This window comes from Aptenodytes patagonicus, chromosome 1 (genome assembly GCF_965638725.1).
Source record: "Aptenodytes patagonicus chromosome 1, bAptPat1.pri.cur, whole genome shotgun sequence".
Taxonomy (NCBI): domain Eukaryota; kingdom Metazoa; phylum Chordata; class Aves; order Sphenisciformes; family Spheniscidae; genus Aptenodytes; species Aptenodytes patagonicus.
The window spans coordinates 56759386-56775692 of NC_134949.1; the positions used below are offsets into that span (position 1 = coordinate 56759386).

General features: G+C 45.7%; 1 protein-coding gene across 1 annotated transcript in view; it reads right to left on the bottom strand.

Moving 5' to 3' along the window:
* MEI1 (meiotic double-stranded break formation protein 1) overlaps positions 1 to 16307 on the bottom strand; it is a 38210-nt gene that overhangs the window by 7188 nt on the left and 14715 nt on the right. The window contains exons 13-24 of the mRNA XM_076336896.1: positions 15858 to 15976; positions 14649 to 14790; positions 13131 to 13242; positions 12420 to 12480; positions 11080 to 11177; positions 10121 to 10295; positions 9863 to 10010; positions 9021 to 9293; positions 5729 to 5894; positions 3456 to 3560; positions 1652 to 1762; positions 875 to 1056 (exon numbers count right to left, since the gene is read on the bottom strand). Of these exons, the coding sequence (XP_076193011.1) occupies positions 875 to 1056; positions 1652 to 1762; positions 3456 to 3560; positions 5729 to 5894; positions 9021 to 9293; positions 9863 to 10010; positions 10121 to 10295; positions 11080 to 11177; positions 12420 to 12480; positions 13131 to 13242; positions 14649 to 14790; positions 15858 to 15976 (1692 nt within the window). The remainder of the gene's footprint in view (positions 1 to 874; positions 1057 to 1651; positions 1763 to 3455; positions 3561 to 5728; positions 5895 to 9020; positions 9294 to 9862; positions 10011 to 10120; positions 10296 to 11079; positions 11178 to 12419; positions 12481 to 13130; positions 13243 to 14648; positions 14791 to 15857; positions 15977 to 16307) is intronic.

Consider the following 16307-nt stretch of genomic DNA (forward strand, 5'->3'; position numbering starts at 1 on the left):
GCAGAGGCAGCACACCCGTGAAGCAACAGGTGCAGACTTGGTCTGGGTTGGCCTTTTGGAAAATGTCTTCCCTCAGCATTAGAAAACCAACCCTTGCCTCTCTGTGCAAATGCACGCATGTCCTTAATATGATTTTATCATCTGTGAATAGGTGCACTGACTCCCAAAGCACATATTCTGCTGGGCATAACTGCAAGAGCAGAGCTCACAACTCATGACATGCTGTTTAACTCTGTATCAAGAGAGGGAGAGAGGCCTGGGTAGATACTTCAAAAGGAAACATTATCCCCTTGTGTTGGCATTAGAAAGTGCTTCCCTCAAAGTTGTAATTCCAACATCAGCTGACAACTCCAGCTTAGCTCTCTTGTCGGACTACAGAGCATCAAATACAATGACAGCTGCCCACATTCATATGAGCTTGCTAATATTGAACACTTACTTGCCAATAATAGGTTTGGATTGTGACTGTTCCACTATTGATCATTTTAGTACCAAAAAAGCAGTTTACAACATGGGAGCTGTGTCTCCCACCCCCAGTCTTCCCTTGAGAAAGGCCTTAAAATGTATTTCGCTCTGTCCTGAAGAGGAAAATTATTTGGATCAGGAGGGCTGGGTATGCACTTTTTTCCCCAGGATTTCTGCCCCTCTCTAACTCTACAGTGATTTGGGTCTCAGCCTTCAGCAACATGCTAGTTACCAGTCCTGCTGGAGAAGTGCAGCAGGAAATAACTTGTGGGCAATAACAAGAGAGCAACCAAGGCAAGCAGATTCCAGGCAAAGCAAACCACTTTGCTCTGCTAATCAAGTTTGGGTTTTGGGGGTTTTTTTTAAGGTTTAGCCATTCCCTGGATCTGAACACTAGAGTGGTTCTAACCTCAGTATTGTAGCGATGCTGATAAAGTAAGAGGGACGCAGCCAACAGCCATCCAGAGCACAGCAAGGCATCCTCAGATGATAGGTAAGCAGGTTCAGAGGGAGGAGACCGCAGCCAGGTGCACTCCAAAACCTTCTGCAGGAGCTCTAGTAAGGACACATTGGAGAGCAGCACAGCCACTGCTGCATGGGAGAAACATAATCAGAGAGGCTGACGGGATGGCACAGGTTAAACCAGCTTGACAAGCAGAAGAGAAGTGCAGAGCACACCCCTGCTGCAGTGAGGCAGCCCCAGCTGCCACGGCTCATCAGAGTAAGGCTGTCCAGCTACGCTGGTATTCATCTTCCACAGCACAAGCGACTGCTTGGCCAGCTAATAAAATGACCAGCCTTCAGCAAACACAGCTGGAAGGTTGGTTAGAGCTATTCTCTAGTATTGTTTAATTTTTTGAACCATGGCAATAGCAGGATATTTCAAACAAGGCACCAAAGCCCCACTGCTGTGTTTTACAAACAAGAAAAATACAATGGTTCTGTCTCTCAGCAGCCAATTCCTGAATCATCAGAAGGCAGCAAAACGAAATGAAACCAAACCAAACCAAAACCCCCAACCTAAAAAACCTCATCCCAAATACAAAATGGTCTTTGTTAACTGTAATGCTGCGACTGGAAGGGGAAAAATCCACCTTACCTGCTGAGACAGTTAGAATACAGTCTCTGATGGCCAAGCTACAACCTCACCAAGATTAACTTAGCAATCAATACAATCTTGCCTCACCTCTCTGTTGACTACAAGGTGTTGTCTGATGAAGGCTCCAATACAGAAAATTCAAGGATGGCTGCAGGAGGTCAGCGTCCCTCGGCCTGCATTTCCCACAGAGATTACTGACTGGAAACAAAAGAATGTGCATAACACAGCCACCAACATAACAGAGCACGTCAGCACAAGAAAGAAGTCAGTCAGTGGGGAGAGAATTTGGACAAGAGTGACACAACCTGAAGTGAAAATAAACAGAGTGTGGTACAGACAAAGCAATAAGCATCTGCCCTAGAGTGTTTGCTTTAGACCGGACGGTGCAGTGGAGGATGACAACGGGGAGGGGGGAATAGAAAAGGGTATATTAAAGGGCATATATCACATTGGGCAGTAAAGAATCCAAGAGCAACAGACTGTAACTTATCTGTTTCCACAGAGTGAGTTTGATCCTAATACTATGTCAAACATAAACAGCCATGTGCCTGTCTTACATGGTGACCAAACTGGGGAACAGCACGGAGAGCTGTGCTCCTCCACTCTCACCAACTCTGCTCACATTAGGAATAAACACGCCATGTTTGTTGTAAGCACCCAACACTTAAGAACAATGTTTAGCAAGAGTTTGGGAGTGAAATCCAGGACTGCAGGGCTCAGCAAAACTGTCATAGGAGATCTTTTGAAGAGCTTAAAGTCTGAGTAAACAATTCTCAAAAAACACACATCAACACGCCTCCCCACACCCCCTTCCATCTACAAGCTGGTTTCACGTAAGCCTCATCAGAGGAGTCTGCCCTGCACACCCACCCCTGAAGAACATAGCCTGGGGAGCCAAGCAGGGAATGAAGGGGGTGGCTGGGGCAGGGAGAGAGTTGTGTTGAAAAATACAGAGCAGAAAGCAAGAGCAGAAGGAGCTTGTGACTCCTGGGAGCAGCTGAGCTGTGCTCTGAAATCACAGCAGCTAAAAAGGGCTGGTATAAAGAGGACATGCTTCTTCCACAGCCCCAGTTCCCTTGGCTAATGAATGTCTGAGAAACACTGCTTCTTTACAAGGGCAACACAGGCAGCCCTGAGACATGGAACATTTCAAATTGAAGGGGATAGTCCTTCAAAGTCTGCTGGAGAGATCAATTTGTCAGAGCAGAGAAGAGATGAGAGGATGGATCAGCTGAACTTCCCTCTAGTATTCTTTTTTCACAGCCTGCATGAACCTCCAATAGCCAAGTAAGAAGGGAGAAGTCACCGAGTAAGGATCACCAGACAAGAGAGCACATCACAGTATGGTGAGTAAACACAGCCTGCTCTTCCATGCCTCTGGGGTGGAGTGAGCAAGTCCTGAAGCTGGTTGGGACCCATATACTCTGGACTCACACTCCAGGGAAAGCCCAGGTTCACTAGGCTGCTGGTTCCTGATGGCTGGTTCACAGGACACCACTGTGGCCTGAACCCCACAGGAGTGTGTTAGCAAGTGTGGACGGGGAAGGATGTTTCAGGAAGCACATCAACAATACTGTCACTGCCAAGTCAACAACAGTCACAGACCCTGAAATCATGTCACAGCCAGGAGAATACTTTGGCCACCTTGTGAGGTTTCAGACAACAAATGTATTGTAAAAGCAAGAAGCAGAGAACCTGGGTTTTGTTGACTGAACTGGTAACCAGGGCTCTTTACAATGCTCTGGCTATGAAAGTATCTCAAAGCAACCATAACTGTAACACAAGGTACACCTTCTCTCAAAGGACAAAGAGCCAGCCCCTAATCATCTTATGGAACAATTAACAAACACAGACCAAAGCCCCCTGGGAGAAGATGGACACACAGACTTACCCTGGTGAAGCAGCTTGAAGTCTGTGCTATCCAGCTCCCTCACACCCTTGCTCCGCAGCTGCACCAGGAAAAGGAGGCTCAGCAAAACAGGCAGGTTCCTGTTAGCTAAGAAGGGCACAAGCTTAGCTTGTCAGTGAACTCTAAACTGTTGTACCTTAAAGTGTGCCAAGAATTGTTAATTTTGCAGCTCAGGAATGAGGATGGGTTAGGGGAGGAAGTATTCCCCCTTTACACATACACACGCACACGCTCCCAACTTAATTCTCATCTTGACAGTCCCCTCTGGATCAGGCCCCCTTTCTGCCACTGTGGGTTGGCCCGAGTTACACACTGGATCCCACCAACACCGTTCTAGAAACAACGTGAAAAGAGGGGGGAAAAGGAGGCTAGTGTCTTTTAGACCCTTAGTGAACCATGTAAGGGGCATGGTCACTGCACATTCAATTTGACCTCTAATAAGCTAGAAGTCACCAGCCCTTTGCAGACTGCCCTCTTCCCATCTACTTGACAATCACTGGCAGCCCATGCTTTGACAGCAGCCCAGCACCCAGAGCGCTCTGCTGCACAGCATTTGTTCTCCAGCATCTTGTGAGGCCAGAAAATACTGTCCATCATGCCCCGCAGGGCAGAGCAGAGACCAGAGCAGAGGCGAGAGCCCCAAACGGCAGGTCTGTACGCAAGTAGAGTGGAGCTGCTCAGACCACCAACTCCCCAGGGCAACACCCCCCCCCAGTATATTCACTCTTCTGCTGCACTGTAAACAGGTAAAGATTTTGCATTGTATATAGCCAGACCTACAGCAAGCAACTATCACCTCCAGAAAACATCTTCACATGTGTTCACGTGCCTTTACTCAGGAGTTTTCAGTTTTGAGGAGGAAACATTTACGGGTGTCTTTAATGTTAACATACTCTTGATAGAGTCCCACTGTTGGGCCTTCTTGTTGTCTAAGAGCAGGATACTGTTTGAACAGGGATGCAGATCCCCTGGACTTATCTGCCCCAGACCTCACAGAGAGCTGCCTGTGTGCTGGGAGACAAGCAAGTCGCGTCTCCAGAGTACATCTGGTGTTTGACTTTCTGGATGGGGCTGCCAGTAACTCAGCTAACGAGTTCAAAGATGCAGTATGAAGAGGAGCTGGGGATATTAGACACAGCAGAAGGGCTCTAATCTTGCAAAAGCCCCTCAAGCCCAGCCTCCTGTCTCCATCACCAGCGGTTTGGAGGAATAGGTCTGATACCCGCAACAGAAAATGGACACTCTCCCTCCCCACAGCCCCTGGCACCCCTAGATCAGTGACAGAGGGACACCACAACTCCAAATGTGCACAATTCCAAACAAGATCAGATCTGGCAGATGCCAACATTGCCTTCTTTATCCATAACCTTGTAGCCTCATGCTCTACCATGCTCCCGCTTTCAACCCCTCTCTTCTCCAGCCTACTGACTTTGCCGGAGGCAAGTCAAAAACACTTTCCCTCTTGTTGCTTCTATCCCAGCTGCCACACAGCAAAACACCCCAAACAGAGCAAGGCTGTTACAAGTGTCAGCGGCCCCCTCAGGAACAAGCAAAAGCTGTGCTGGGCCCCTATCCCAGGGGAGCCAAGGACATCCTAGCATTGCTCCCTTTTTCCAGTTCAAGCTCACAGACTGCTTTGCACAGTACTGTTCATGATGGGACAACAGTCCCAACAGTCCCAACTCCACAGCCAGGGCTAGTAGGAAAACAGAGGGATTTGACTCAGCCACAACCCTGCTAAATCTTTGAGAGATTTAATAGAATTATGAGATCTGGTAATACCACAGTTGCTGTTTGGAGATCAATATCATGAATGATTCAAACAATCTCTGCTCCTGGTCCCTGTGCCCTGGGAACCAAGTGTACTCAGGCACATCAAGCTGTTTTGCACACAGAAGAGGCAAAAAGGAGGATGTCTTTCAGTCACCAGTTGAGCCCCTGTTCAAGCTGGGAGATTTACCAGCACAGCTCTCCACTTGAACACTTACAACAGTATAAGAAAACCTTGCCTCGGTTTAACAATCACAGTTTGAAGCCAGAACAACCTAAATCAGAAAAAGACTCTCTCACTTCAAAACAAGAATCTCTGGAGAAGGAAACTAAACCAGCACAGTTCTGTCCATAAATTTCCTCAAGCAGATAAGTACTGAAGCTACATCAGCAGTTCAAAAACACTTTATCCCAGACTGCATCCCTTCAGCCATCAACCCTGCTAGTTGATCTTAAAGCAAGACCAAGTCACAGAGGGGAGTCACCTTGTAAGGAGGCTGAGCTGCTCTCTACCAGCAGCTGCTGCAGAATCTGTAGGAACTGACTCCGGAGGAGGTCACAGACAAGGACATCCTCATTTCTTTCCAGGAAGGTCCTTAGAGTCATCAACACCTTCCAAGCCACCTCCACGGAGCTTGAGCAGACCAGGTCCTGCAAGGGAAGAAGCACACACATTATCTTTCTGCCCTGATTAGGCAGAAGTCACCACTATTTAATACCATTATGCTAATCTGGTGCCTTGGGAAACAGCCTAATAAAGCACCGTTCAGGTTAAGTATGTCCTGATTAAATAGAGAACTGAATAAAGCAGACGGACTCTCATCTGATAGGCACCTCTGAGTAATATCCTGTTTAAAGAATGCATTTGGCTGCGTAACTCCCATCCAGCACACAAGTGTAGGGGTAACGTACATTTAAGGTCAAAGTTTTAGACAAGTGAGATCCTAAAGCCAGGGCCCCATTTCCAAGAGGACAGAGCCTCTGGCACTTCTGCTCTCCTTGTTGTTTTGAAAAATCAGGTTGCATATTGAAGATGCTTACCTAAAATCAAGTTTATGAGTCAGTCCATAGTTACTCATTTTCAAAAGGCTGGCGGCCTTGTATCTGCAGTAGCAACATAACAGCTAAACTGCATGAAATGTACATAAACCAGACAAGCAATCACTCAGTCATGGAAAATGGAAGAGTCGTGTACACAGCATTCAGCCCACAAGCCTGCTTCTTGACTACAGAGCTCTGTCTGGAGTCTCTGAGCTGAATCCCACAGCCAATAGCCTTAATTTGAGCATACTTCGAATGTTAAGGTGTTTAACTTTAAATTCACCTGCACGGCACGTACAGATGCAGTTCCATAAAGATCAGGCAGAAAACGCCTGGTAGTGCTGACATAATATGATCATCTCAACATGTATTATGTCAGCACTACCTTTCCTCTCCTCCCCCAGTAGTCCTGGCTACTGCATTGCAAATGGTACAGCTGCAAGAGGTAAACAGAAAACTGGTCTCAGCAACCAAGCCTACAACCTGCCAGGACAGGCTACTGCCTTTTCCAGCTGCCTTCCCCTATCACACAGCAGCCATGCATCCAGACTGGGGTGATGGAGAGGAAATGGCTGTGGGACCCCATACCCAAGGAAAGCAGTTAAGGTAAGAACAGGCTGCCTGTGCCATAAAAACCTCTCTAGTTCCGAGCCTGATTCCTGCCCATATCTGAGACCTTCAGGAATAAGGGGCAGGAATAAGAGGCAGGGAGCTGTCTGCACAATCGGCTCTGCTGACATAGATCTGCTCCATATGACGTTCAGGAATGTAATCTGTCAGTCAGCCTATCTCCATTCTCTGAGAGAGCAGCTCAGATCTGGAGCATGGAGAAGACAAGTGGGACAGTGCGTGATCACGACTATATTCACCCCCAGATGAACACACACAGCACAAAATGGCACTAACCAAGGGCCACAGCCTTCCTGGTCCTGGTAAATGCATCACTGTGTTAACATCTTCCTTCCTACTCAGGAGCTCAAGGTCTCAGATGAAGCCACTAACCATCTGTTCTATCTAATCCAGACAATTATTAAAAGCAGATAAGCAAATAAATTATCCTTGGAAGGACATTCATTTTTGTTTCACTGTACCATGCAGAGGCCTTTCCATTTTACTAGTGCATTCTCAGGCTGAGGTTATTCACCTCATAAGTTTTGTTTACATCTGACAGTATATTTATCCCAGAATATTGCACTGTTTTATTAGCCCATCTAAATTCGGATTGATTATGCCTTTCCCCAACTGAAAGGTGAATTGTCAAAGCCTGTGATTTATTACAACTGACTTTAAAGACCGGGACAGAGCTAAATTAATTTATTACTGCAAGAGCACATGGCAAGACAGAAAAGGAAAAGCAGGAATGCTGTACCATTCAGGGAAGGAGCCACTGTTTCTCTTTTGCTTATTGATAGACCTGTGATGTATACATCTGCTTTAGTTTATGAAGGTTGCAGAACTACTGCCAAAGGTAACAGCGTAGGCAAGCCTCATGGGACACTTCTCCTCCTTAATTTGTACTGGTATGTCAACTCACTGATCACTTTTACTAATCCTCTGCAATGGTGTCAAATGCCTGGATGTTGCTAGCTACTCTGCAATATCACCCTAACTGTGAAAGAACTGCCCTATGCGACAGCCCTCCTGTCAGTCATTTCAGTAACCTGGGATACTAAAATTTACTTCACAGCCTCTTAGATCAGAACAAATACATGCCAGTCTGTAATGCCCAATAGGTGTCCACTCAGAACCAAACCTTGCTTCTTCACTGCCTGATGACATGGGTTTCTATTCTCAGTGATACATAGCTTTAATTTCTCTAACAGGCTGGAGAAGAAACATCACAGCTCTTAGCTTTTGCCCTTACAGGCAAATCTCATGTTCTTGTGTGGAAATGTTAGCAAGTATTTACTATGTGACTGGCTAAACAGTCATGGGACAAGTGGCCACTGATGGGGAGGGGTGACAGGGCAGGTGGGAGACGTGGAAGTGAGAGAAGGTCTCTGAGCAGCCATCAGGACCTGGATTCTGTCATGATTACGTAGGTTAAGAGAGCTCATTACACCAGCTAAAGGCAAACACACTAGTCCTGCTACTTCAAGGTCCCTTTCTGCCCTGCACTGATTAATTTTCCCTGCTCCAAGATTTTTATTGTATCTTTTAAGAGCAATAAAACATGCTATTTGCAGTCTTGAAAACTCAAGAGTACTGCAAAAATCTCTGACAAGACTCTCCAGTTAAAAAACAAACAAAATTAAAACCCCAAGCAAACAGAAAGCCATGCCCTCAAGACCTGTTTTCTGCATGCTGCTTTTTCAAAGTTCTTTGCTCCTCATACCCTTCTCATCTATCAGTAGTAAACCATTGCTCCCAAATTAGCAAAACAGCTTCCTGAAAGGCTGCCACAGAAGAATCTGGAGTACCCAGTTGTATACCTGGATAGAGAAAGGAATGGGGTTTTTCATGGCATACATCAGCAGCACCCTTCAGATCCCTTCCTAGCCAACTCTCAAAAGATCCCTTTCTATCACAGTGGATGGATGACAGAGAAAGAGCTAACACACATACACAGTCCCATTTTCCATATCAGGCTTCCCTGGGAGGTAGAAGTCTGCGTATACACACATGGGCCCTTCTAGCAGAATCCTTGGCCTCATAACAGCACTAAGAGCTTTAAGAACCAAAAAGCCCCCTAAATCAGGGCCAGGATAGCAGCCTGTCCTTGTGAAAGTCACATACCAGTAAAATAAGTAAAATGCTGGAATTGCTCTTCAGAATGGGAAGTAATGGGTTAGCACTGTTCAGCTGATCAGACATGCCAAAACCAGCTTCTTCAGTCTCAGTTTGCTTGCAGTCTCCCCAGGAAAACCAGAGTTGGAGGACCTGATGTCCAAATCTCCCCATAAGTTCAGGGTAGCGCAGGAAGAATTTCAGCAGGAGAGGACAATGGACGTAGACCAAGCTCAGATCTGGAAGATTATCCAGGATCCTCCTTAGGGTACACAACGACCTCTGGTAAGTGTGTGGGAGGGAAAGGGGGAGGGGGAGAGAGAACAAAATAATCACTAGATACTGAATATCGAAAAGCTGAAGTGATGAGAGTTTACTGTGAGAAACAGTCACACTGTCTTTTAAGTAGACAATCAATTATATCAGTTAAACATCATTTTGTGAAGCCCATTTGCATCACAAAAGCTAAGAAACTTGTAGGCTTTATACAGTGCTCAAAGCTGTGCAGCAGCAAAGAGCCATATGGGAACACTAGAAAGCCTGCTGCAGAGGCTGTAGATGTGTTCAGGAGACTGAAGCTATGAAATTTATTATATTCCGTATGTGAATTCACAGCCTATCCAACGCATTTACACTTCCCACACATACACAAGTTTATTCAGTCAAATCTATATTCCCTAGTGGCTTTTCACAGTTAACTTTCCAGAGTGTAGATGCACTGCACTCTCTTCACTCATTCACCGCTCACCACCTGTGTCAAAATACTTTCTGCAAGAGGGTTGATGGGAGTGGGGAGAAACCTTAGTTTCAACAAAAATGGTCCAAGAGGTAGGAATGAAATCTTCTTTTACCAAGTCCAGGACTTCGCCTTTGTCCTGACAGACAGCAAGGAGGTAAAGTGCAGCTCTGAGTATGTATGGAGGGGGACAGACTCCATGGTCTTGTGCTGATAGGAGGAAATTTCTTATGGCTAAAAATAAGTCTGCTTCTGGGACAAACCTGCATTCAAGGAGATTGGAGTGGAAACAAGAACATTAGACATGCCTTACCCACCCATACATGGTATGTAATGGCCACAAAACCACTTGCCTTGTATACTCTTGGCTCACCTGTCCCCAAGGGTGTAGGCAAAGTGTAAGAGTAGTATGAAGCAATGCTGGTGGCTGCAAAGAGACTGATCCAAAGAGAAAGGCTCAGGGGTTTCAGCCAGGAGGAGAAGGCTTTCAGCAACGGTATAGTTTAATTGAGGCAGACCCTTCTGCAGGAGCTCAGACATCTCTTGCTCTAGAAATAAAACTAGTATGAGCAGGCAGGCAGTGATAAGGAATGTCTACAACAAAGCAGAGTGGAACAGGGAAATGGAAGCATCTGCCTGCCCTAACTCAAGCACGTTAAATTAGGGAAGCTCCTGATGTAAGAAATATCAAAGCCAACCTACTACCCCACAGCCTGCATACAGCAAGTGCACCTCTATGATTTGGAATGAATAGAGGTGTGAGACATGATTTAATGGAGTTGGCTTTGAGGATGAAAAGACACTTCTGTTTGAGGTTCCCAGCTCTTTGCTGATGCTGCCTGTACGGTGACTACTGCCAGTGGGAAAAGTGGCTTTTGTGATGTGGAAACTTTAATCTCATTTATTTGGGACTTACCTATTGTGGAAAGTTACAGTACAGACAGGAAAGCTTTATAGAGTATGCCAGAGGAAAAAATGACCTTAATCTGCAGATAAGGGTGACTATGTGGCAAGTAATAGTGTTTCAATTAAGCCATGCACAGTTGTGCTAATAAATGTCACCATGTAAACAAAACCATAGGTGGATGAAACATATCCTTTCAGGTAGGGTTCCAAACTCTTCAAAAGGCATTCTCTGAGTGTTATCTCCTTGCTGGAACATCTTAAAAAAAAGCTGGGGGAAAAAAAAAAAATCTTTAAATAGGGCTTATGTGTGTCCTCCTTTCCCTCCTCCTTTGTCTTTTTTTTTATTATTTTTGCACCTATTGCCTAAATAGAGGGTGGCAGGGCCTCAAACTAAATAAAGCAATTTGTCTCTTTCCCCAGACTTGCCCTCCTGAGAAGAAGTTCTCTCCTTCTCTGTGGCAGAGTAAAGGCTCAGGCACAAGCTGCAGAGGAAGCTGGAACAGGCCTGATTCAACGCAGGATTACTGTGAAGAAGAGCAGAAAGATACAGTGAAGAAGGCTAGAAACATCCTCTTCATACTTCTAATATCACACACTGTCTGCCAGAGCCTCAGTTTAATGATCACATATAAGCACCTGCCCCATCACAACAAGACTCCAGGAGCCAACCCGGGCTTCTAGGAAAATGAGAAGTTCCCAAAGGAACTTCACAAAGTCAGCTCACAGATGTGGCAGGTGTGCGCGGTGACGACAGTGAATGTGTTCACATACCTTGGGACAATATGAATACAGTGGGGTACTCTCACAATCATCATACCTGGTACACACGGGGAGTCCTGTAAGGGCAGGACCCCTAACACTGCAGAGAATGGGAGGTGTTTGAGGGTGGCTCGCGATACCTGATTCCACTGCAAACACCAGTAACGAGATTTTGTAGCAATGGTGTTTCCAGGGATAAACAAAGAAGAATGCCAAAATGTTAACTAAAAGGGTGAGAAGAGCTCTATTTCTCTCTCTCCAGTGATTTCCTTGCAGAATAGGACATAACCAAACATCTTTGCACTGTAACATGCCATCCTTGGTGCCCCACACTACTGTATTCAGAGGCCTAGATCCCCCCACACACACACCATTGACAGGCACAAACATCCTCACTCTAAGTTCCACAGTGGTAACCTGGACTAGGGGTGCTGTGTATTTTATTTACTCTTTTAATGAGATGCAGTCACAGGAAAGAGGAGGTAAAACATCTCTGCAGACCCACAGAAAGTCTCCCCAGGTGCTTCTCAACCTAGAAATCATAGCCTCTGCTACTGAAGACCCTTTGCAATGTCTGCTGTTGAAGTCTTCCTCCTCCCTCTCATTTCTTATACATTATCACACCATGAGCAACAAAGATAGTGGTAATACGGGCCTAGGAAGCCAGAGCTCAGATGGAACTGATGCTACTGCTACTTCTTTTCAAAACACCCACTGATTTGACTACTCCAAAGTCAAGCTGCTTTATCTCTATCTGCACAGCTCATGACAGAGCACAGAATTCTCACAACGCTGTATAAATCCACCCGCCCCCTACCCAACTGCTTCTCCCTTCTCCCACATCCAGCTCTTCCATTGTCAGTTACCATTTACATTTTGTAATAAGATACAACCACTCTTGAGTCTTTCAGCCTCCCATCTTGCCTAATCAGGTGCATTAGATAAGGCATGATCTGCTTTCCCATCTGGAAATTTTTGACTCGCTCACAATACACACATCACAATACCTTTGTACAGAGCAAAATCTGGCCTTCAGCTCCAGTGTCAGCCGGATGAAGGAGCAGGATGCTAAACAGAAAGCAAGACAAAAATGTCAAAGGAGCACAGAACGTGTACAATAAGGGAAAAGAGTAGGCAGGTCCCATAACCATCCCCACACATCTCCACGCAAACCTGGTGAACAGGGCAGGCCGTCTCAGTAAGAATACGTTTGTTAGGCTTTCTCTCCCAAAGCAAACTACTACGAGTTTGGTTTGGAGGGGAGTATCTGAGATTGATTTGTTTTCTCAGGAGGAGAAGGGAAGATTTGCCAGCTTCACGTGTTTAGAATAGAGGAATTCTCTACATCACCTCTCTGATGTGCAAAGAGTAAGGAATACATAGAGTAAATAGGATTCCTACATAGTAAAATCCCACCAACAATTCCAGCATAATCCTGTCTACAGGAACAGCCAATTCTGAATATTCCAGAGGAAAGGGTAAAGCTGACACAACTTACTTATCTAAAATAAAATCTGTCCCATCATCATTGCTAGACCAAATAACTTTTTCATCCTGCTGAACATGACTGCGCACTCTATTCTTACTCATATAAACATGTAATACAATCCTCCACATAAAGTCTCGTTAAGCTCATTGCCTCAGTAATATGCAGTAGCAGCAAGTTCCATCAGTTAAGTTAAGAGCACAGAGAACATGATCCCACACTACCCCCATACCCAGCTTTTTGGAGAACTTATTCCGCATGTTTGGCACCACTGTAAAGAGGGTATTAAGTGTTGAGATGAAAACCTCCATCACTGATGGGCTGACAGCCCTTTCCAGGTAGTTCTGTGGAAAGAAGAAAAGATCAGGTGCATGATATGCAATAAACACTGAAAGCAGCAGCTTTCTTCCGGCCTCCTGCCCACCCAGAAAGTTTGATTTCTAAATCCAAACATATGGAGTAACAGTTCTTCTACCAAAGTGCCTGGCAGCAAGTACACAGGCTTACAGAGCACTTTGAAAGCAACTAACACTCTGCTCTGCCAACGTTATGAGCGGTGCTGCTAACTCTGCAAGACGTTACATCAAACAAGAAACTTCTTCCTGATTCCAGCTGGCAACCAGTTAGGCCTTAATGCACAGCGACTGACATTGCTGCCCATATTGCCCTGGAAGTAACTGCTCTTACAGGTCAGATGGCTAATTCTCCAGCATGGCATACAAGATAGAACATATGCTTAAGTGCAGCTGACTTCAGTAACACTTAACACCTGTGCTTCAGCATTTTATTGAGTGGTGGCAAACACAGGCTCTCTACAGAGTCCAGCCCTAAACTGTTTAGAACAGAATGACTCAGTTCACTCTTGTAGAAGGTCACTGGACAATTCTCTCACAGTCCATTGATTTTTACCCAGGTTCAATGAGCAAGAAACAGCACACTGACTCCAGCTTTGCCAAACTGGACATGCACCACACCCTCCCTTCAGGGAGGAGAACAGCAATGCCACTGCAGCTGCCTACCAAGAGACTGGTTAAGAAAACACAAAACAAAACATCTCCAAGCTCCCAACAACTGCAAGAATCCATACACCTGAACCTGTGGCAAAGCACAAGCAAAATTTACTCAACATTTGGAACCACAACCAGAGTCCCACTGTTTTGACAATTCTGCTCGAAGTATCTTAGTGACAGGTCTGTATGGAGTACTAAAGCACAAGCGACTCTCCACAGCTCCTTTTTAACCCATGTCCCTGGCCTTACCGAGGCACAATGCTTAGTACTGCCCTTGCTGTGTAGACTGGGCAGCCTCATCAATACCTTCTGGAAAGAAGCATGAAAACAAAATTGCAGGCGCAAAATGCCACTGCTTTCTGGGACACAGGCAAGTTTTGAAAAAGTGGCAGAAGGGGAAACAACAGTTCAGGCACTCTTCATTTTCTGCAACATCCAGAGCTGCCATGGATTAGATAGCATGGCAGGTAGGCTATGGGGATTGCAGAGTCTGAAGAAAGACACTGCCATCTACATGGAAGCTTTATGAATTTCTCCACCCTCTGAGACCATACACGCCCATTTTGCATGAACTGTATAATGCCACATTTGGCTCTGGAGAGGTAGCAAATGCCACAGCTGTTCTTGGTTTACTCTACATGCTCTCTTCCCAAAAAAACCACTTGTGCAACCCACTCTTGGTGCTTGAAAGCACCTTTCCAGGTACCCAAGGAATAGACCAAGTTCAAAAGAAACCCTACCATGACCATGGGGATGCAGAGACTGTCACAAATCCTCAAGAGGAACTCAGAGAAGTTGCTCAGTGTGTCCTTGCTCTCAGAGTTGGGGGCAGTGAAAGCGTTCTCCTGGGCCATGGAGTCACTCTGGAATTCCACTGCTAACCTACAAACACACAGCAGATATAAGAGGAGAGAGGAATCCTCCTCACTCTGTAAAGGAAGTCAGGAGATACTACATTTCCATCACAACTTTCACCATTAAGGACCCCACAAACACTTGATGGGTTGGAAGCACAGGAATCTGGCAATCACGCAGAGTTACCTCTTGAGTGAAGCTATTAAAAGTCAGCAATGTTGCACAACAGTACAAGTTGGGAAAGGAAGACTTAGCTTCTGTGAAGAAAGTATCTGCTGTGGGAAGCCCTAGTGTGGCAAGACTAAAGGTTCTCAGCCAGGCCAGAGTGCCTGGAGCACAATACAGCAAACCTCATGAAAGTCAGCCAGGGGACCATTCAGCTGATCTAAAAACCATGACAGAACCCGAGTGCCCTCTAACACCACCCCAAGACACTGGGTCAGTGCAGACAGGGACACCTGCTTCTGACTGAATTATCTCAGCCAAGCCAAATGCAAGTGATGCAAGGCAAAATAACTAAGTTGGCCAGACTTTCCTAACAACAGATCCAGATTCATACACAAACTCATCTACCACCGTCTGCTGTGCAGCTAAGGGTGACAGATAGCTCTCATCCAGCAAAACAGGAAAAGTTGGTGCCTATAAACCCGCCTGCAGTAACAGGTCACAGACATGAGGAAATCCAAGGCCAGCATCTGGAGCAGATACACATTTGTTAAATGGTTAATCCCCTCCAGCAGTGAGACCACATACCCCAGGGCACAGGAATATGGTTTCACACATACCTTCCAACAGTTCTTACATTGTCAGTAGTTTTGGCTAATTTTCAAGCAGTTCCTCAAACACCAAAGACATAAAATAAACTGATAGGTCCCAGGCAAATTTCTTCGGAGACACATACAGGTGTCACAAAATTTTCACTATCACTATATATCCCTCCTTCTGTTGTTTCACTGACAAGTACCATGCGTTGAACTCACCCGTGATATTTCAGTGGTGGGGTTGGGTAGAGGAACTCAGTTACAAGGACAGAAGGATGGATGGACATGGACACACACACCACCCACCTGCCCACCCCCCTGACTTGTCCTCACCTGCAAGCATTTCTGAAACTTTCCAGGGTGTTGAGCAAGAACTGGCCCTGTCTCTGAGGAACTCTGCTGAGAGTTCTGTTTGCTGGCTGACTCTGAGACACTGAGAATAGGAGATCACCCTGTTAAAGGAGAGAAGTCTTTAAAAATCTTATGTTCACTGTTGGAAAAAATAGCTTTCTTCTCTGATACCAGCAGCAGGAGGAACAACAGATTTCACTTCACTGACTTCTTTCACATAACTGTTTTTTTACTGTTATGCTTTCCCCAGGGAGGACAGTGTTAGAGAGCTTTTGTGCTCTTCCTAGGGAGGACAGTTACAGAGCTACTAGTTCTGCACCGCCCTGCCTTTACGGTCTGTATTACCATGGTTTGGTCTAATCTGAGTTTTAAAGAGCTCAGCTAACGGAGCTTCAAACCATTCTGGGAAAACCTGGTATTTCTTTCAATTTT